This window comes from Delphinus delphis, chromosome 1, assembly GCF_949987515.2.
Source record: "Delphinus delphis chromosome 1, mDelDel1.2, whole genome shotgun sequence".
In the NCBI taxonomy this organism is placed as follows: Eukaryota; Metazoa; Chordata; class Mammalia; order Artiodactyla; family Delphinidae; genus Delphinus; species Delphinus delphis.
The window spans coordinates 61,516,993-61,540,734 of NC_082683.1; the positions used below are offsets into that span (position 1 = coordinate 61,516,993).

The following is a 23,742-nucleotide window of genomic DNA, read 5'->3' on the forward strand; positions in this document are numbered from 1 at the left end:
TTGTTGACTAAACAAAAGTGATGTGTCAAAAGATTGATTTCAGAAAAGAGCGACTTGAGCCTGTTTAAATGTGGACAGGATAAAGTTAATAGAGGAGAAGAGCTTAAAGATGTAGGGAGAAAGAGGATGTTTAATGAAATAAGGACCTGACAAACAGGAAAGAATGGATGGAATATAACAGGATAAAGGGAACTTAACGGAACATTCTTTATCTTGAGTTAGGCAATAATCTTAACTCCTGTGGATAATTAGAATGAGACTATCCTTTCAAAAGGCACTAAGCATATAGAGATTAGAGGAAAAAGAGTTTGAGATACACAGCCCAGTGTTCATGCTCAAAGTTTGGCTTTGGAGACAAAAGAATATCTTTGCTAGCTTATAAACACCAGCAGGGTAAAATAAGAACATCTCTGGAGATTCCAGATATCAAAGAATAGGAATGAACTAGGAAGCAGAGATTAAGATAAACAGCAATGAATAATAAGTAGAAATTTGACAGAGGCTTTCAAAATGCTTCCATATTTGTCATATACAATCTATGATTTTAAAATTTATCTTTTTAAGTTTTCCTATTTTTTCTGACTGGATCTAGATTTATTAATAAATAATGTGTGATTAAGAATTTTATTTTGTCTTTCTATTCAAAATCAAATGTCTGGTGTAAACTTGTCAGTGTTCTCTAGAAGTTTTAAGTGAGTTTTAGCTTCATGATATCACAGCATTTGAGAGCAGCTATGTGAATTGCATTCAAGAGATGTAAATAGGTCTCTCAATTTCAGAAACAGGGTTGGATATCCTGTGCCTCTGGATATCATTCCCTGAGAAGTTACAGCTTCACTTATTTAATCCCAAATGGACATAACTAGACTCTAATCATGAGGAAACATGAGTCAAATGCAGAATGAGAAATATTCTATTTTTTTAAAAAGTAGAAGGAAGGAAGGAAGACTATGTCAAGGAAGACTAAGAAAAACTAAGGAATAGTCCCCAGACTAAAGAGGACTAAAGTAGTATGACAACTAAATACAATACTAAAGGGAAAAGAATTCTCTAAAGGACACTATTCAATCAGTTGACAAAATTGGAACATGGATAGTAATGGGATAAAAGTATAATGCCAATGTTAAATGTACAAAATTAAAAAACTGCACTGTGGTTACAGAAGAGAATATCCTTCTTCAGAAATGCACACTGAACATCACTAGGGAGAAAGGGGCTTGCTGAATGCAAGCTGTTCTCAAATAATTCAATGAAAAAAAATATTTCTGCATACTTTACACACAGCAAATGTTGAAGCAAATGGGAAAAATGATTGATGAAACTGAGTAAAGGACATAGGGTGTACTTTGCATTATTTCTATAACACTTTTTTTTTCTTACTCGGAGTATTTTTATTATTATTTTTTTAATTTTATTGATGTATAGTTGATTTACAATGTTGTGTTTAATATCTACTGTACAGCAAAGTGTCAGTTATACACACACACACACACATATATATATATATATATATATATATATATTCTTTTACATGTTCTTTTCCATTATGGTTTATCACAGGATATTGAATATAGTTCTCTGTGCTATACAGTAGGACCTTGTTGTTCATCCATCCTATATATAATAGCTTACATCTGCTAATCCCAAACTTTTTAAATATAAATTTGAAATTAATTTCTACATATAGAATAGAAAATATAGAAAGGAAGAAATCATCACTATAAGTAACTCTAAGGAAGCTCATATATTCAGAAACTTCTCAAGGAAGATATTTTTGGGAAAGTACGCTAAGTTGTTTGAACTAACAAGTGGAATGGCAACTTCAGTTGGTTCAGGCAATGTCTGTGATGTGGTTGAACTCACAACCTAACTTTTCCGTAGATAAGGGAGAAGCTCTGTGGAGCTACCTTCCTGTGACCATCCATTTATAAAAATATCAGCTATGTCTAGCTATTCGTTAGATAAAAGTTAATATTTATTCGAATTTTACTCATTTGCTCTGTATGGTAGGATCAGAAAAACAAATCTATGCGCAGTTTAACTTATAAACCCAATCCTTCTTCTTTCAGCTTCATGATGCTATCCATTATCGTCATTCTAATAACTTCATTAACCAACATTCATGGTATTTAATTAAACTAAAATGTATCCAAGCACTTATAAAAAGAATATGCATAATAACAAGCACTGCAAAGAAGGAGAGTTAAATCCAAATTATTAATCTTAAATTGTATGAAGATGGAGATTATGTGCTTCATTCTTACAAAAATTATATTTTCATATCAGATTTAAATCCCTGGAAAGATGATTAAGAATCAACCTTACATTTGCATATCACCTTATACTTTTTAATGCACATTTATGCTTATTATCTTTTTTGAGTCTCACAATAGCCAGGGATTTTTATCATTCGACTTTTGGAAAGTAGGAAACTAGCTGAGGGTAACTGAGGCTAAGAGATTTGCACTAGGATTTGCTGAACTGTTGAATAAGGAAGTTGAGATTGGAGCACATGTATTCTAACTGCTAGTCCTGGGTTTGCCTCACTTACACCCCATGGAGAGTCTTGTCACTAATTCAGTGCTCACATACCAGTTTTATGATTCTGTAGCCACTCTAGAGAGTGAAATGTTGGCAGTCAAAAGCACACTCATGGTTCAGAAATATTACAGGGACCATAATGCATATTATGTAAGGGTATATTGCTGTTCTATTGATTTTTTTCTCACATTAATAGTCATACTAAGAGTATGATGTGAGTAAGTCTCATTAGTCCTACTGCATAAATGAGGAAACCAAAAGGCACTTAAGGATAAGTGATATTAAAGAAAGCATTAGCAGATAAAATAGATGTTCTAATTGTAATCTTTCTACGCCTATATAATATATGCCTTTTTGATTCCTTTAAAAGAGATTTCCTCATCCTAGCCTTGTTCAAGTTATTTCTACCCAAAATATAAATCAAATATTGTTTATCTGAAATATGGTGGGATCTTATTCATTAAATGTACCACTCTTACTTCATGGTACATTTAAAGTTATGTAGTTCAAATATTTAGATTTTACACAAATTGATGACTCAGTTAGAGTTGTGGCTGTGAAAATAGACCTGTCTTGATGATGATTATCCCCAGCTTCCTAAAGTTGACAATCTCTTTAGGAGGATGTGCCCTGTATCAGAAGCACCAGACACTGATAAACGTGTTATATACCTTAATTTCACCTAGATATGTGATCTTGTACAACTTACTAAACTCTTGGGTTTTTAGATCCCTCATCAGTTAAAATTTAATTCTAACTGCCAAATCCTTGATTTTGAACTGCAGTTTGAAATTAGACGCAGCAAACTCATAATTTGTATAATTTTATTCTCCCCTGATTACCTCAGTAGTTCATGCTGGCCTATTAACATGTGAATGCCGATTGAATAAAAGCCTTACACATTTAAATGAAGATATTTCTCTTGTGATATTTCCATTTGAACCTTTTGTCTATTGATTTGTGATTATCCAGTATACTTCAGGGGAAATAACCTTGCCTAGGAATCAAGAGACCTAAGTTCTACTCTGGGCTCTGACAGAAAATGTTCATTTAAGTTTTGTGAACTACATGCATTTAGGTATAAAGAATAAGTATAAAAATATGCATCCTGACTACCTCATGAAAAGGATATAAAAAATTAGTTGACTCTTACATTCTGAACAAGTGAGGTTACAGGAAGATATTGAACAGCACGAGCAACACTGATACTTTTCTGCTTTACCTGATGGGGAGATGTGCCTCCAGGAAATGGAAGGCTCTGGTTTCCCAGTGGCCAAACAAGTCAGGGTGACATTGGTTCCTTCATTGATGGTCATATCACTTGAGATGTCATATATCTTCGGAGGAACTGAAATGGCAAAACATGCAGTGGTCAGAAAAAAATGTATAAAATTCTGTTGAACTATATATGATTAACTCCATGATATCATGCAATCAAACTATGGTGGTGAAATGTACTTATGGCCCATGGTCATCACCTAAAAGATAGATTCTCTAGATCCTCAGGATTACCCTAGAGTTTTTTTTGTTTGGTTCCAGTTTTCTCTAATATTTGGCTATGAAATATTTTAAGACAAATTAAATATTTAATAACAAAAAGCTTAAATAGTGCTTAAATGATCAATAAATATTGTTGTGAATACTTTGTATTACATAAACTAGAATATAGCCATCTGTCTGTTCCATCCATGTATCTTCACTATAATGATGGTTTTCCTGTTGAAATGATTAAAGAAAAATGGAAATCTGGAAGAAACTTAAACTAGCAGAACAGTTATGCCTACATGGTGATTTAAGAGCTAAGTGAGGTAAAACATGTACAGAATTGGGATGTAAGATTTCAGGGTTGCAAAGGCAATTTAGGTATCAGTTTTCTAATCTGCACAGCATGGATATAAGTCCTGTGTCCTCTACAGGCTAGCTGTGTTACCTCAGCCTCAGGTCTTCATCTGCAAGCTGGAGATAATAATAGTGCAAACCCCATATAGCTACCGTGAAGATTAATAAGTCAGCATATGTTAAAGGGTTTAGAAAAGTTCCTGGCATCATTGTTAGCTATCAATATTATTATTAGATGCTTTAAAACACATATTTGGTGTTTAACTTTAGTTTCACTACTGCTCTTTTCCCATGCCTTAAAATTGCTCTCAGAAGTTCACCACTTTGACAGTATACACAATGGGCCTGTGACATAAGTTTTGGTTTCCTATATAAAAATATAGTAGAAGTTTCAGGTCAAAGATAAATAAATGGCAATTAGATACATTGATAGCTATTATAAAAACATGCTTTTTTTTTTTTTTTTTTTTTTTTTTTTTGTGGTACGCAGGCCTCTCACTGTTGTGGCCTCTCCCGTTGCGGAGCACGGGCTCCGGTCGCGCAGGCTCAGCGGCCATGACTCATGGGTCTAGCCGCTCCGTGGCATGTGGGATCCTCCCGGACCAGGGCACGAACCCGTGTCCCCTGCATCGGCAGGCGGACTCTCAACCACTGAGCCACCAGGGAAGCCCAAAAACATGCTTTTTAAGTGGAATTTTTCTCATTTTTCCAGTCTTAGGGTTTCTTTCGGCAAGAGATCTGTTTTCAGAGTTATTTTAAAAACCAGTAACTAAAATCTGTCATAAGGATAAATTAAATTACTCATACTTTGAATATCATCTTTTATTTTTTAATGGAACCAAAACTCTGCTACATGAAAATCTGGGATGATTTGATTACAAATATAAAGTATTCAATTATAAATAACTGGTGATATGATTGAGGAAAGGGCTTATTCCTAAGTGATATACTGTTTTATCTGTTCCTAAATGACATACTTTAATTGACATTTAAGACATATTATCATTAAACTCTTCATTGAGCTCTTCTCAGGCAAATAATAAAAAATTAAAACCATTCCAAATAGAAGAATCCTTTTAGCTTAACTGAAACAGAACAAAAATAAAAACTTTAAAACACCTTAGGAAGAAAGTAGAGAAAAATGTGCAAGACTTACTGGTGAATTGAAGATTTAATAAAAATAAACTTATAACATTAAAAATATATATATATATCCTTTGGATATATGAATGTATGTATTGGTTTGATATAGTAAACCATGAAATACATGTGTATATACAAACACGTGTGTATATTTATGAATGTGTGTATATATATATATATATATATATAAATATACAGACACATATATATCAATGTCTACTATTACAAAAACAAAAAGTTATATGATACTTTCCTTCTTTATGTAGAAGATAGTATACAGACATCAGTCTAGTCTGGTTAGTTTTATTTTAAACATATAACTGATTCAACTTTGGGCAGAGGTGTATATATTTAAGAGAAATGATGGAGTGCCATAAGACCATGCATTCTAGCCTCTAAATTAAATTATTTTGTCAATTTTATCTGGCTTTAAAATAGTTTAGTTTCATCTTTACACATCTACTTATATTTAAAGTGGTAAACTAATATTAAGCACAATATTTGATTTCACAGAGAAATAGCCAAGTCCCTTAGCAATAAACTTAAGATTTAACATTTAACTATGGGAAATTCTGTGGTGGGGGAAGACTGTTGAATTCCAGGTGTGACATGTCAGTTCAGTGATTGCAACCACCTCCCGGGGCCTCATAATTCAGGATCTGCTACAGGAAAGAAACATCTGGAAAGAGGATGTTAGCAAGGGAAATCCCTCTGGCAAGGCACTTCTCCCCAGAATGCATCACCTGCTGGCAACAGATGTTGTGTGTAGAGAGGGCCAATGAAGTCCTTCACATGCAATGTATGTAGCTTGGGGAGGCAAAAACAGGTGTTGCTTTGCTGAATTGCATATCCAGTTCAAGACTTCAAAGTTTTACTGATTATTATGGAGGGAATAATTCTGGACTCACAGGAAATGCAAAAGTTTCAGAGCATAATCCTTGACCTCGAGGAACTTAAAATTAAAAGAGGGAGGCAGATTGGTAAGTAACTAAGAGAAGACAAATATTTTCCATATTTTCCTTTCTCATTTTACATGAGTAACACAGGTCTACTAGGTATGCCTTCTGGGTTCAAATCATCAGAGATTAATTTTGTGTTTGTTTCTTTTAGAGCAAACCATGAAGGATAGTTTATCCACAAAGTTATTCATTGTGGTGCTATTTATAATACAGAAGAACTATCAGTGACCTCGATGTAAGAAAACAGAAATGGAGATATTGTTAGCTCTGCCTCCAGAATAAGGTGTGGTTTCGAGGAAGGGTTTGGGATGAATCCGGGGAACATTAGGCTAAGATATAAAGGAAAAGAAAAGTGATATTTCTACCGTGGGTTGCAGGAACTTGGAGAATGGTAATGTCTCGAGTGTCTTAAGACCCTCCCATTCTGGATTACAGTTTGTGTATAAATGATGCATGTGCACAGGTGGGAAGAATGTCACTGAACTTTCTAAATGACAAAGCATTTCTTATGGCATGTCCAATATTCTATGTGCTTGCATAGAAAAAAGAAAAATGAGGAGAGTTAAAATATCTTACTATTCTAGACATCTGTTTCTTTTCTATATACCTTATATCAAACTCCTTCAACCTTTTTATTTATAAATTTAACTTAAAAATCAATTGTTTAAAAAGAAGTATGTTCAGTCAATTCAATAATTTTTAAGTCACTAAATAACTCTATATTTTAATGAGTATTTAGGTTGCTGTGCATATTATTTAAGTATTTATGACCTAGAGCAGAATAATAAAGGAATAAGTTATTCATCTAAATATACACTTGTTTAATTTGCAGGAAATAATTATTATAACATTAAAATTGTCATCATCATCATGAAACCATAAATAAAAACACTGAAAGGTAGAAGTTCTAGATTTCTCACTAAATCACAGAATAACTTTTCTTTAATAGGACCCTAACTGGGGATACACACAACTTTACATCTGTGTTAATAATGAACTGTTGCTTATCACCAGTTAGAGACATTGAAGAACATTGGAAACTTTCTAAGCAATAGGGATGGGAGTGGATTTAAAGTCTGTGTTGGAGGGAAATTTTTTTTTTAATTCCCACATACATTTAAAGGAATCACTCTTGTACCTTCAAATTCATAACCTTTTTTGCCTTTAATCAATTATTCACTGGACTCAATTTCAACTACTGTTTACCACCCTGTTCTCAACTCCTATTGATGCCATGGTGGGGGGCGGGAAATGATGCATATTTAGATGCATTTATAGATTTAGATTCATTTAAGGTAATTCAAATCTCTTGCTGGTTTCACTTTCATCAAAAAGTATGCAATCTGACTTGCCCCAACTGCCTTCTCCTTTTGGAACCATCTATCACGGTGTCTTCAGGCAGGATGGAGCATTCTTAGTAAGAAAAATCTTAGAATACATATCCAAACAAAATACTAACGATTTCCACACAACCAGCTATTTGGGATTATTCCCTACCATTTGCACTGTGATGGGCAATTGAGTCTGTGAGTGTCCTCATGGTTTCTTTCTTTTTTTACTTGTACATAATTTCTGAACTGTATAAATAAAATAAGATTTTGTTTGTTTAGTGAGCAGCCTTCACAGATTTAACTTAAATTTCTTCCAACAACTCATCCTGTAGTGTGGAACATGACCATTAAAAATGTGAGAAGTCAACATAAGGGTGACAAATATGTACAACACAGGAATCATATGAACACGCTCTTTTATTTTATATGAAAAGTCTGTTCAGGGACTGCGGCCAGGACGCTGGTGTGAAGAAGTCAGAGACAAGGAGCCTGGCGTCCTTGGACTACAGCCCTGATTCGTAGCGGGGTGGCAGCTGGTGGAAAATATTTTTTTAAAAATGTCTGTGTAGATGATAATAATTAAAATAGTTCACACCTATATGAAGTTGCATGAGATGTGAGGTGGTGCCACACGTAACAATGAAAATCTTTAGAGGATGTATTTGATGGCTACCTTAACTGTAAATAAATGCAAGACATGGACTATTTGGATCTGGGCAATTTCTTTGGTTTACTAGAATCAATTGAATGCCCCATCAAGTTCTTAAGTTGTAAGAGTCTGTGAAAGACCACAGTACATACAAATCCATTTGGAGGGCTTCTTTAGGCTGCAAGAGCTAAAAGGTGGATGGATTATGTATTTAAGCTGGTCCACAAATACTCACAGATTGTTAAGAAACATCAGTTGATGTTTTATAACCACAGTTGTGGTTATTATAACCACAATATTATAACCAGTTGTGGTTATTACAACCACAATATTCTGGGCCCAAAAATCACCTGATTCCATAGCCAGGGTATAAAAATCACAGCAGTGATTTATAAGCAGGTGTACTATGTGTCTTCCCACTCAGTCTCTGAAGCCATAGGCTCATTACTAAAAACCTTTAAAGGTTTTAATGTATCTAATTGAATTATGCATACACTGGGTCATATGCATAATTCACTGGGTCAAACAAAAAATAAAAATAAAAGCGATTCCATCTCTTTGTGTCCTGCTTGACTCACCTCTCCCATGGTGACTTTCTCCACCTCTAAAGCTTACCACAAAGAAGGAACACTGAAATGTGAATTTCTGAGGGAATGTTAAAGGGTTAAATTTCATCTGAAAGCATTGTGTCACTGATGACTTTGAACATCTTCAAGCAAGATAGATTTTTCTGGGTGTGTGCCTTGTTGAAATAACCATTTACACCCCACAACACGTTGTTCCTTCTCACTCCCCCTCCTCTGGTATCGATAGTTTCTTCTTTATAGTGTTCTTTGCAATCTGTCATTTGTATTTATTTCTTTACTTGTTTATTGCCTGTCTTCTCTTCATGCAACTTAAGTAAAGGTCTTGGGTCAGAACCTTGTTTACCTCATTCAACAGCCTATTATAAGTACCTAGAAAAGAGCCTGACACATATGTGATATTCAACAATATTTGTTGTTGTTTTTTTTTTATGTGCTGAGCTAATATTTCTTTGGCTTCATAATGATGATTTCCCATAGAATTTCATACCACCGCAAGGATGATATAATATAAATTCTGAGAATATAGTGAAAATGTAATTATAGTGCCAAGTGTCCTATGTGACGGTTTTCAAGGATTCTTCAAGATTGGGGATTCACTATTTCTCTTAACTTATTTAAAAGCATGACATTTCCGTACTGCATTGCCTACTATAGTTTTTGCCATGCAAACCCAGAGAAATAATTGAACAATAATCATAAATTTATTTTCAACAGAATGAGCTGTCACATCCTAGGCAGGACTGTTTATTTTGGTTAGAGTTTTGGTTTTGGTTTTGTTTTTTTTGTTTTTACTTGAGAATCTATGTAAATTAAGGGTCAAAAGTATTTGACTTGACTAATGTGTACATATTATTTCTGCTTTTTTTTTTCCCTCTCCATAGACTTGGAGTCTGGGTTAGTTCGAATAGCCTATATCTTTGAAGATTTTCCAAACTGCTTGAGTCAACAAGCTAAACACAACTATAAATCTTCGGAGAATTGGCTTGTTTTGAACTCCCACATCTTGTAATGGCTGGCAATATCAAAAGGACAGTCTTTCCTTAGGCTGGCACTTCCCTTTTCAGTCTTGGCCAGCCCCCAGAAAGTGAAAGCAAATCTTCGTTACATAACAAATCTCCTGGAAAAGGTGCTGTTCTCAAACTGAGAGAAGAAATTGTTTCATGAATTTTTTTCCTAAACTGGCTTGCTGATGGGTGCTTGATGGCTTCCTGGCCTGCATCTAACTAGCAACATTGTTTTCTCCAACTCAGAGACTATAAACTGACTTTTTATAGTTTATGGCATTTCAGAGATTTCTATGGTTTCTCCCCTCATCCCATCACTGATAGGAGGAAAAAATAGCTAAGTGTGACTTGTAAATGCAAACTTGCCAGATTTGTGAATTACCTACTGATGGAATATGTCAGAACTGCTTTAGGGGGCAAAGAAAGTGTTTAAAAAAAAATGTATCTTTCAGACTTCAGTTCAAACTTTGAATCATGTTGCTTAACTTAGCGTTTTTCCTTTTTTATAAGACCTATGTATAAATTGTTCTCAGTCTACTATGTCCTTCAGGGGGTCAGCTATATACACTGGCAGAACAAGCAGTGACCTATTTTAATCCATCCATTCATTCATTCAACAAATATTTACTGAGAAACAAACTTGATTTAGGGAGACCAATCTTAAGGAGTCCATGTCTAAAGAGTTAGAAAAACCTAACACTATTAATTATGATGTGGAATCATAAATCCTACAAAGTAGATTCTGTACAGCAAGGTGTTTTGGGAACACAGAGTAGTAAATTTAACTCTGCCTATGGGGTCAGAATTGGAGGGGATACTGATCTTAGATAAGGCTTTATGAAACAGATGACATGTGAGTGGAATTTGATGGTTAAAAACAGTAGTTTCCTATACCCAGATAATCATCGAGATGATCTGGTAAGTTTTTTTTTAGAATCCTGGGGTAGAGAGGGCACAACTTAGGGGATCCTAGACCAGTAGGTTTGGAGTGAGCTCCAAAATCTACAGATTTTGGTAACATTTACAGGACACCAGAAAGTCTTCTCCATAAACTTCCCTCTCCTATTTATTTAAAAACTCCACTCTAGTTAGAGAGCCCTCCTTCAAAGCCTCAGAGCAGTTATTTGCCTGCAAGGGCTTAATATTAAAGTGTAACTATCCCTAGAAGAAATGATACCTTAATAGCTTGTACTCAGTAGAAAGGTGCTATGAGTAACTTTTCCCCACTGTGTTATTTTCCCTTGGGAAAATCTAGAACTGGTTCATGTAGCAGGGGCCAAGTCAATCAGTGATGGAGAGAAGAAAGTGAGCATCTGAGAGTGATAAACCCCACAGGATATAGAGTTATGGAAAAAATCAAAGTTGGAAATGACTTCCTTCTCTCTTTCCTTTCTCTCCATCTTTGCTTGACTACCTAATACATGGATTATACACCAAATAGGATGAAAGAAAGCAAGTAATCCCTAAATTTTAAGACAGATTTCTTACTGAGGAAAGGCCTAGGTGTTGGCTAGGTAGATTTTCAGTGTCAAATATATATAAATACACACACATATGTAAATACACATGTATGTACATATGTTATATTAAGAAGGCTTACCATACATGATAATTTAGTGTGAAAAAAGAATAAAGAAAGGTCATTGGTTTAGAAAGGATAAGTTTTGGAGGCTTAATATTTATTTAATGATTTAAAAATTTTTGGTTGAAGGCAAGTTCCTCACCTGCTGAATAAACAGTTTTAAAGCAGAAATACAGCATTGTTATACAAGAGTTTCAATATTTTAGACTGTAAAGATTTTTATTTTTGCTTCATTTTTGCTGGAGGATCAAGAACTGGCCTCTACATATGAATGTTTACACACCAGAGTTCAAAACCCTGCTGTACCTAAGGCTAGCTTCAGCTTCATTTACTTGGATGGTTCAAAGATACAAAATACTGCTTAAAATCAGGACCATAATAACAGCTACTCCCTCAGGCAGCAGCAGCAGCAGCAGCAGGAAGGCTAGAACACACTTACAGCAGTGTTGTATATCACAGGGAATCTACAATGCCTTTGTAACTCATCCGCAGTAGAAAATAGTTGCAAAATACATAGGAAGAACACCACAACTGAAATGCCTTAGAGCACACAAATCTAGGTATCCATACCTAGTGGGGCAGATTTCTTAAGAAACCAACTCTATTATCTTTAAAACCTTCAGTGATGATAACATTTTATTAGGAATTAATAATGAACTTTTTCCTGGAAACAATTCAGCAGTATACTTTAAGAACTTTAAAAAAATCCAACCCAGTGAGCCAATGATTTCCCTTCCAGGAATTTATCTTAAGGAAAGCAGGTACCTCCTTCCAGTATAGTCACTATTCCCACAAACCTGGTGGCCAGCTCCACTGTTCTGTTTGAAAATGTGCCAGCAAATGCCCTCTGGAATGGCTTGGGTGAACTTTTCTTGCCTCATCTTTGGCAGTGAACTATTCTCTACATAAATCAGAGGAAACAGCCCAGCTGTGTCATGCTAGAACCCAGCTGCCTTCTTTGTAAATATTTCCCAGAGCTAAGAGCTTGCTTTAGCATTTTTTGAAACACAAGAGAGTCCAATGTCTACCTTTGGACTCATAGAGTTATATTGAAACACCTGACTCCAGATTTCTTTCTTTTTTTTTTTTTTTTTTGCCACGGGCTCTAGGCACACAGGCTTCAGTAGTTGTGGCTCACAGGCTCTAGAGTGCAGGCTCAGTAGTTGTGGCACCCGGGCCCAGTTGCTCTGCAGCACGTGGGATCCTCCCAGACCAGGGCTCAAACCTGTGTCCCCTGCATTGGCAGGCGGATTCTCAACCACTGCACCACCAGGGAAGCCCCAGATTTCTTGAGGTAAGCCTCTTCCGGTTCAATAGGAGTTCTTTTTGTGAGGCTCAGGTTTCCATAAATGTGTTTTAGTACGTTTTTATATCTAAAGCCTGCTATGCTGCTTTCTGCATTTGCAGAGATGTGTCATGTCAGTGCAATCAGAAAAAATAATGGTTTCTCTGAAGTACTCTGGTTTCTTTGTTATTTGTACATAATATGTATTTTCCTAATTATAAAGGTAGTACACACTTATTGAAAAGAATGTGGAAAATATATAAAGAATGAGGAAGACAAACCCCAAACCACCTATTAGGTTGAAATACCTAAAGTCACCTTTTGGTAGGTCAAAACAAATGTGCATGTGTACACTGGAGACCACCAGTCTAAAGACTGACAATTTCCATTTAGAAATGAAAGTCCAGGTTTGCCAGATTTTTAGATATGAACTATTCTATTATTTTGTACCATACAAATTCATCAAAATATCTGTGGATTTACCTTAGCACCAACTCAAATGGCACCATTCTGGGATTTAGAAAAATTTGCAGCTTACTGAAGACACGTGATCATCACAGCTGGAAAATTGTCATAATGTAGAAATCTACACGGTCTATGAAAATAAACAGTGCCTGTAGGTTTATGTGTGTGCAAAATCCTCACCATCCACTGCAAACCTTTTGTAGTCTGAATGCAGTCACAGAGTCACAACTTGCTATCTATGCCCTGAACTCTGGCAAGCCCTCAGCCTGTTCATTTGCCTTGAAAGACCCATTTTTACATTACATTGCTTGGTTTCTCATAAAAGCTGTGCATTATCACACTAATGTGTGGTTGCTCACCTGTCATGGAATAACCATGATGACATCTCCAGAGTGATCAGAGTTCTGCCTTAGGAAATATTCTGAGAACAGGTCTTATTCAGAAATTTAAATAATAATATTATGATTCACATTAATATTTTGTTCCCCCACAAATTCTACATTTTTAAATCGTTGTGTTTCTTTATCTGCTTTTCTCAAAGAGAATGCTTTATTTATGCTTAAAATGTAACAACCAAATGTTATTGTGCAATTATATACCCAGATATCTCAGTGCAGTCCTATGGTTACATGCACAGATTCTCTCTAAAATTGGGTTAAAAGGTAATTTGCCATTTGCTGGCCCCTAGATCATTAGTTATAGTGGCCAAAGTGCATTCTCTTATAATTCAATATCAAAGAAATTGCTTTTATGGCATTAACTATATTATATTCAAAATTGTATAAATTATTGAAATGCTATGCCTACTGCCAAGATATAAGACAGTTCACATGGAAAAAGTTCCATTTTAAATTATTCATTGGAAAAATGTCAGTCTCTTGCCAGAAATTGTTTTATACTGGGGCTAGCTTTTGGGACTTACATTTAAATATGAATCACAAGAACTCTGGAAATTACAGATACTCATAATTCTCTTGGCTCTGAATAATTTGTTCATTTAACTTGTTCATTTTCATCAAGTGGATTAAATATTATAAATTTTCTTGTATCTAGGTGCTATTCTAATGAGCATTTTCAGTAGTAGGCAAAGTCTTCATAGGTAATTCCTTGTAAGTCATGATAAAATAATATCAAAAATCCATATAAAAGTACTGAAATTTGGTGACTTACATTCAGTATTTTTGAATAGAACATAGAAACTGTATAACCAGTGAGTTATATATGTTATATATACATATGCACATATATAAATTATATGTATGTGTACATACATGAGTATATACATGTATGTATATTTGTCATATAGTTGATATATATTATATTGGATTGTGTGTATTTTGTAACATAATTATGTGTCATTGCTAATAATAGAATATGGTAGTAACGGGGCAAATCTAATTATAAGACACGTAATTATGTTAACAAAATACACATACACAAACATATGCACACATATCCAATCTATGTATATTTTTCCTGCACATTTCTGGAGAACTCATATGAATCAAGGAACTATTTTATATAGATCTCTGAGTATTTCACAAGATCATACTTAGTACATTGTAAGTGCTCAGAAGGTCTTGAATAAGGATTTTTTTTAATCAGTTCTAAATGTTCCTTATTTGAAGAGTTAGTTTTTAACACCCTCATTAAAAAGTCATTCTCCCTCATATTAATTACAACATTCTGAAGAACAAAGATATTTAACTACTTTTCCCTTTTGAATTAAAAAACATTGTGGGTAAACTACTCCCTGGAGTATTAAGTAAGAAATATTGATTTATTTTAGTTTCTCCAAGGTATTAGGTATGTCACCTTTCTGCACATCCCAGTTGAAAGTATTGTGGATTTTTATTTTTATTTTCTAGATAACATATTATATTGTTAAGAACTTGAAAATGTGGTTAAGACTGAAAAGTGTTCTCTTGGGCATGTGTGTTCTGTAACTACCTCTCCTACTTGCTAGTCTTTCTTGTTTTGAACACTGCAGTCTCATCACTTGGCAAAAAATAAGCCAAATCCTCTCGTTTTTCTGCCGGTTGGAAAACTCAATCTACCCACTAAGCATTAGCTCTATTATTCTATATTTTTGCCTATACCTTTCATAACTATTTATTCTTTTTTCACAGCTACTACTATAATGGAAGGGCAGAAAGCTTATCTAACTTTTTGGTTGAAGATTGAGATAAATGAAGGGCAAGTGTTAGCCATAGCAAAATGATGAAATTAACCTTTTTGGTATGTTAACTAGCTTAACTGATAAAGGGAATTCTATGAACATATTGAGTGTACATAGATCTCAAGAGTTATTTGACAGTTGTTAATGATAGTTTATGCAATAGAATGGAGAAATATGGACAAGGAACCCACGCAGCCAGGAAGAATACTGTTTGCCCCTACAACCAATGTTGGTGGGTAGATTCATGTAAGTATGAAGGGAGAATGTTAGAGGAAGGCCATGAGGAGCTGGGTCTGGTTCTGTCCTTTCCTCAATTTTAAACGTCTTGGATGAAGCTCTTGGAGACATGCTTATTGATAAAACCATATCAGGGGTCATGTTTTCAGTTATAGTCACTACAATTTAAGAGTGACACACTGGTATGTTATTTTACAATGAGAGGTCAGCCAGAATAGTAAAGTGTCCAGACACAATAACATGCAAAGACACAGCTGAAGGAGCTAGGAATGTTTACATAAAGGTAAGGAATGGAAAGAAGGAAGATTTTTGAATAGACTTGTGGATTTATTCTAGTTTGTTCTTGTGGACAGAATAATGGTAGATTTCAGGTCATTATAGTGAAATATCCTAAACAAGAATGTCCTCACAATGAAATAGATTATTTATGAGAATATAAACTCCCTGTCATCAAAAGATTCTCAGGGAAATATGGAAGACCAGTAGGATTAGACAAGGGATTATTATCAATATATTTGGGTGAATGCTTGGGTCAAATACGCTGATAGGGATTTTCAACTTTTATGTTCTTTGACTCTTTGTCACAAATCCAAGTAAAATACCATGAACATGCTAAAGGGCCTGGGCAAATGGTATTTATGGCTCCTCTGAGTGCTTAAAACATCATAAGACAAAATAAGTTCTTGCTGAACTCTAGGAATGCAAAGAATAGTTGAATAATATCTTTGTAGGAAAAAAAAAGAGACTATTCTCTGATATCTGAAAACTCTGTTGACCAATTATATATTTGCTTTTCCACCATAATATGAATAGAACATCATGTGGTTTTTACCTAAGCAAAATTTTTGTGAGTTTGTGTGCCTTATAGCAGTCACAGTGTATGCATCCAGATCAGTGTGTTAGTATAAACAGATGGAAATATGCTTCTCAGCTGATGAGTAACGTTAAGAGCCCTTCTCATCCTGTTTCACAAAACACCTAAACCCACACACTTTCTGCCCTGGTTTCTCTTTTTTTTTTCCCCATATTTATCTCTGAACTGTTTTTAATTTCCAGAAATGGGATGACCACCTGCCTTTCAAACATACTACAAAACCAGCAGTGATTATGGTTGATTTTTGCTAGTCAGTTATTTTATAGAAAACATGTACCAAATGACAGCAGAGTCACCAGCTGATGAGAAGATTTATTATGTATATAACATTGTGCTTTTCATAGGAGTCAGCAGAATTGTGTTATGACTGTACTACCAAACTGTTTCTATCAGGCTGAGAGCTGTAACATTCAAATGGTACCTTAAGGAACCGAGCTGTGTGCTCACTACTGAACACTACTTTTTTAAAAAGGAGGATTAAACAAAATTTATAAGAGAAAAAGATAACTTTTGCAGTTAAGATATATAATCTGTTCCTTTCTGGGGGTAGCAAGGCTGCTACTTGATCAACAAACATGTCCTCTTCTTGGCACATGACTACATTCTGTTTCCCAGAATCCTTTGTAATTGTTTATAACTGAATTTTAAGCAGTGGAATGTGAGCAGACATGATGTGTGCTATTTGGCTTGACTCCCCCAAAATTCCCATGGGTGATCCTCCATGTAATTTCCCCCTACACAGCTTGATGCACGTAGCCTTGGAAATTGGAAATCACATATTGAAGATGACAGAAATACAGTATAGAGGAGAATGAGTTTTTAGAGAATGTAGTCTGCCTATAAGGAACAATTTATTTGGTGGTCATATTAGTAACAGATAAAAAATATGCCCAGACAGTTTTATAAAAGAGATCGACCAATATCTAAGGAACTCTAATCTCTAAGTTTTATAACACACTCAAAAGAAGATTAAAGAAACAAAATGTATGAAAATAATTGTTTTCTTATAAGCTTCTTCCTGAAAATAAAAGGAAGAAAGCACCACCAATTTATTTTATGAAACTGATATAATGTGATATTAAATATGGACACAAACTATACAAGAAATGTAATTTCACTTATGAACCAGAACATTTTAAATTATAATATTGAATCTACCAAGTGAATCCAGAAATGTATATATAAAAAAGTATGCCTTATTCCAAGACTGAGGATACTGTTCAACAATTTATTAATTTAATACTCCACAGAGACAGACTGAAAGAGAAATATATATGATTATGTCAATTGGGATAGAGAACAAATTATATAAGAAAAAAACTATAATTTATAACAAAAAAGTTACAAACTAGGAATAGAAACTTTCTTGTACAATGTGACTAAAAGGATCTACCAAAAATTCACAATGATCATCATCTTTAATTGTGAAGTGTTATAGACATGTTTCATTAAAAGTGAAATATGGTAAAGAAGCCCACTTTTACTGCTTCTAATTTACATTATACTGGAGTTCCTACCCAGTTCAGTAAGATTAGGAAATAAGTTAGAAGTGTAGGTATTGGAAACAAAGGTCCAAAAGAGTCATTGACCATACATAATGTAATTCTCTTTGTAGAATATTCAAAAGAAGTTACATACCATTTAAATTGATGAAATTGATAAGAATTCAGCTAGACTACAAAAAAAGATGTTAATTCTTCCTACAATAAATGTACAAATTTGATACAATTATATGAAAACTTCTACTTTTATTCACAGAATTCAATAAGATTAATCTAGTATTAATATTGAAGGGCAACAGACAAAAAATAGCCAAGACAATCCTGATTAAGAAAAAGAAAGAAAGAAACTTATTCTATCATACTCTCAAGACAAATTATGAAACGCTGGCAGAAAGATACAAACCAGAATGAAACTAATAGAAACAAAATATACAACATGCACAGAACACACACAGAAGTTTTGAATATGATGATGGAATATAACAAATCAGGGAAAAATAACATACCATACAATCAATGGTGCTAGGACAATGGCTACATTCAAAAAAAAGATAGGGGGTCCAGGGCCACAGATACACCAGAAATACATCTACACGTGGAACAACTCCTACAGAACACCTACTGAACGCTGGCAGAAGACCTCAGACCTCCCAAAGGGCAAGAAACCCCCCACGTACCTCAGTAGGGCAAAAGAAAAAAGAATAAATAGAGACAAAAGAATAGGGATGGGACCTGCACCAGTGGGAGAGAGCAGTGGAGGAAAGGTTTCCACACACTAGGAAGCCCCTTCGCAGGCGGAGACTGCGGGTGGCGGAGGAGGGAAGCTTTGGAGCTGCGGAGGAGAGCAAAGCAACAGGGGTGCGGAGGGCAAAGCGGAGAGATTCCCGCACAGAGGATCAGGGTCGACCGGCACTCACCAGCCCGAGAGGCTTCTCTGCTCACCCGCCAGGGTGGGCGGGGCTGGTGGCTGAGGATTGGGCTTTGGAGCGCCGGGAGAGGACAGGTGTTGGCGGCATGAACACAGCCTGCAGGGGGTTAGTGCACTACGGCTAGCCGGAACGGAGTCTGGGGAAAAGTCTGGACCTGCCGAAGAGGCAAGAGACTTTTTCTTCCCTCTTTGTTTCCTGGTACGTGAGGAGAGGGGATTAAGAGCGCTGCTTAAAGGAGCTCCAGAGACGGGCGCGAGCCGCGGCTAAAACCGCAGATCCCAGAGACGGGCATGAGATGATAAGGCTGCTGCTGCCACCACCAAGAAGCCTGTGTGCGAGCACAGGTCTCTATCCACACCCTCCTTCCAGGGAGCCTGTACAGCCCGCCACTGCCAGGGTCCCAGGATCCAGGGACAACTCCCCCGGGAGAACGCACAGTGCGCCTCAGGCTGGTGCAAAGTCCCGCCACCCTCTGCCTCCGCAGGCTCGCCCCTCACTCCGTGCCCCTCCCTCTCCCTGGCCTGAGTGACCCAGAGCCCCCAAATCAGTGGCTCCTTTAACCCCATCCTGTCTGAGCGAAGAACAGACGCCCTCTGGCAACCTACACGCAGAGGCGGGGCCAAATCCAAAGCTGAACCCTGGGAGCTGTGAGAACAAAGAAGAGAAAGGGAAATCTCTCCCAGCAGCCTCAGAAGCAGCGGGTTAAAGCTCCACAATCAACTTGATGTACCCTGCATCTGTGGAATACATGAATAGACAACAAATCATCCCAAATTAAGGAGGTGGACTTTGAGAGCGAGATTTATGATTTTTTCCTCTTTTCCTCTTTTTGTGAGTGTGTATGTGTATGCTTCTGTGTGAGATTTTGTCTGTATAGCTTTGCTTCCACCATTTGTCTGAGGGTTCTATCCATCCTTTTTTTTTCATTTTTTATCTTTTCTCTTAATAATATTTTTTTTATTTTAATAACTATTATATTTTATCTTACTTTATTTTACTTTATCTTCTTTCCTTCTTTTTTTCCTTCCTTCCCTCCTTCCATCCTCCCTCCCTCCTTTCTTTTTCTTTCTTCTTTGCTTTCTTTCTACTTCTACTAATACTTTCGTTTTACTTTTTCTCCCTTTTATTCTGAGCCGTGTGGATGAAAGGCTCTTGGTGCTGCAGCCAGGAGTCAGTGCTGTGCCTCTGAGGTGGGAGAGCCAACTTCAGGACACTGGTCCACAAGAGACCTCCCAGCTCCACATAATTTCAAATGGCAAAAATCTCCCAGAGATCTCCATCTCAACACCAGCACCCAGCTTCACTCAACGACAAGCAAGCTACAGTGCTGGACACCCTATGCCAAACAACTACCAAGACAGGAACACCACTCCACCCATTAGCAGAGTGGCTGCCTAAAATCATAATAAGGCCACAGACAGCCCAAAACACACCACCAGACATAGAACTGCCCACAAGAAAGACAAGATCCAGCCTCATCCACCAGAACACAGGCACTAGTCCCCTCCACCAGGAAGCCTACACAACCCACTGAACCAACCTTAGCCACTGGGGACAGACACCAAAAACAACGGGAACTACGAACTTGCAGCCTGCAAAAAGGAGACCCCAAATGCAGGAAGATAAGCAAAATGAGAAGACAGAAAAACACACAGCAGATGAAGGAGCAAGACAAAACCCCAGCAGACCTAACAAATGAAGAGGAAATAGGCAGTCTACCTGAAAAAGAATTCAGAATAATGATAGTAAAGATGATCCAAAAGCTTGGAAATAGAATAGAGAACATGCAAGAAACTTTTAGAAAGGACCTAGAAGAACTAAAGAGGAAACAAACAATGATGAACAACACAATAAATGAAATTAAAAATACTCTAGATGGGATCAATAGCAGAATAACTGAGGCAGAAGAACGGATAAGTGACCTGGAAGATAAAATAGTGGAAATAACTACTGCAGAGCAGAATAAAGAGAAAAGAATGAAAAGAACTGAGGATGGTCTCAGAGACCTCTGGGACAACATTAAATGCACCAACATTCGAATTATAGGGGTTCCAGAAGAAGAAGAGAAAAAGAAAGGGACTGAGAAAATATTTGAAGAGATTATAGTTGAAAACTTCCCTAATATGGGAAAGGAAATAGTTAATCAAGTCCAGGAAGCACAGAGTCCCATACAGGATAAATCCAAGGAGAAACATGCCAAGACACATATTAATCAAACTGTCAAAAATTAACTACAAAGAAAACATATTAAAAGCAGCAAGGGGAAAACAACAAATAACACACAAGGGAATCCCCATAAGGTTAACAGCTGATCTTTCAGCAGAAACTCTGCAAGCCAGAAGGGACTGAAAGGACATATTTAAAGTGATGAAGGAGAAAAACCTGCAACCAAGATTACTCTACCTAGCAAGGAACTCATTCAGATTTGATGGAGAAATTAAAACCTTTACAGAAAGCAAAAGCTGAGAGAGTTCAGCACCACCAAACCAGCTTTACAACAACTGCTAAAGGAACTTCTCCAGGCAAGAAACACAAGAGAAGGAAAAGACCTACAATAACAAACAAAAAACAATTAAGAAAATGGCAATAGGAACATACATATCGATAGTTACCTTAAATGTAAATGGACTAAATGCTCCCACCAAAAGACCCAGATTGGCTGAATGGATACAAAAACAAGACCCATATATTTGCTGTCTACAAGAGACCCACTTCAGACCTAGAGACACATACAGACTGAAAGTTAGGGGAAGGAAAAAGATATTTCATGCAAATGGAAACCAAAAGAAAGCTGGAGTAGCAATTCTCATGAGACAAAATAGACTTTAAAATAGACAATTAGAAGAGAAAAAGAAGGACACTATATAATGATCAAGGAATCGATCCAAGAAGAAGATATAACTATTGTCAATATTTATGCACCCAACATAGGAGCACCTCAATACATAAGGCAAATACTAACAGCCATAAAAGGGGAAATCAACAGTAACACATTCATAGTAGGGGACTTTAACACCCCACTTTCACCAAAATGATTATCATCCAAAATGAAAATAAATAAGGAAACACAAGCTTTAAATGATACATTCAACAAGATGGACTTAATTGATATTTATAGGACATTCCATCCAAAAACAACAGAATACACATTTTTATCAAGTGCCCGTGGAACATTCTCCAGGACAGATCATATCTTGGATCACAAATCAAGCCTTGGTAAATTTAAGAAAATTGAAATTGTATCAAGTATCTTTTCCAACCACAAGGCTATGAGACTAGATATCAATTACAGGAAAATATCTGTAAAAAATACAAACACATGGAGGCTAAACAATACACTACTTAACAATGAAGTGATCACTGAAGAAATCAAAAAATATGTAGAAAAAAATGACAATGGAGACACGACAACCCAAAACCTATGTGATACAGCAACAGAAGTTCTAAGAGAGAAGTTTATAGCAATACAATCCTACCTTAAGAAACAGGAAACATCTCGAATAAACAACCTAATCTTGCTCCTAAAGCAATTAGAGGAAGAAGAACGAAAAAAACCCAAAGTTAGCAGAAGGAAAGAAATCATAAAAATCAGATCAGAAATAAATGAAAAATAAATGAAGGAAACGATAGCAAAGATCAATAAAACTAAAAGCTGGTTCTTTGAGAAGATAAACAAAATTGATAAAATATTAGCCAGACTCATCAAGAAAAAAAGGGAGAAGACTCAAATCAATAGAATTAGAAATGAAAAAGGAGAAGTAACAACTGACACTGCAGAAATACAAAGATCATGAGAGATTACTACAAGCAACTCTATGCCAATAAAATGGACAATCTGGAAGAAATGGACAAATTCTTAGAAACACACAACCTGCCAAGACGGAATCAGGAAGAAATAGAAAATATGAACAGACCAATCACAAGCACTGAAATTGAAACTGTGATGAAAAATCTTCCAACAAACAAAAGCCCAGGACCAGATGGCTTCACAGGAGAATTCTATCAAACTTTTAGAGAAGAGCTAACATCTATCCTTCTGAAACTCTTCCAAAATATAGCAGAGGGAGGAACACTCCCAAACTCATTCTACGAGGCCACCATCACCCAGATACCAAAGCCAGACAAGGATGTCACAAAGAAAGAAAACTACAGGCCAATATCACTGATGAGCATAGCTGCAAAAATCCTCAACAAAATCCTAGCAAACAGAATCCAACAGCACATTAAAAGGATCATACATCATGATCAAGTGGTGTTTATTCCAGGAATGCAAGGATTCTTCAATGTACACAAATCAATCAACGTGATACACCATATTAACAAATTGAAGGAGAAAAAACATATGATCATCTCAATAGATGCAGAGAAAGCTTTCGACAAAATTCAACACCCATTTATGATAAAAGCCCTGCAGAAAGTAGGCATAGAGGGAACTTTCCTCAATATAATAAAGGCCACAGATGACAAACCCACAGACAACATCATCCTCAATGGTGAAAAACTGAAAGCATTTCCACTAAGATCAGGAAGAAGACAAGGTTGCCCACTCTCACCACTATTATTCAACATAGTTGTTGGAAGTATTTGCCACAGTAATCAGAGAAGAAAAAGAAATAAAAGGAATCCAAATTGGAAA

General features: G+C 36.0%; 1 protein-coding gene across 1 annotated transcript in view; it reads right to left on the reverse strand.

The window, feature by feature from the left end:
- The window catches only part of NEGR1 (neuronal growth regulator 1), a 909,858-nt gene that overhangs the window by 360,032 nt on the left and 526,084 nt on the right, over positions 1–23,742 (reverse strand). The window contains exon 3 of the mRNA XM_060005942.1: positions 3,764–3,889. Within this exon, the coding sequence (XP_059861925.1) occupies positions 3,764–3,889 (126 nt within the window). The remainder of the gene's footprint in view (positions 1–3,763; positions 3,890–23,742) is intronic.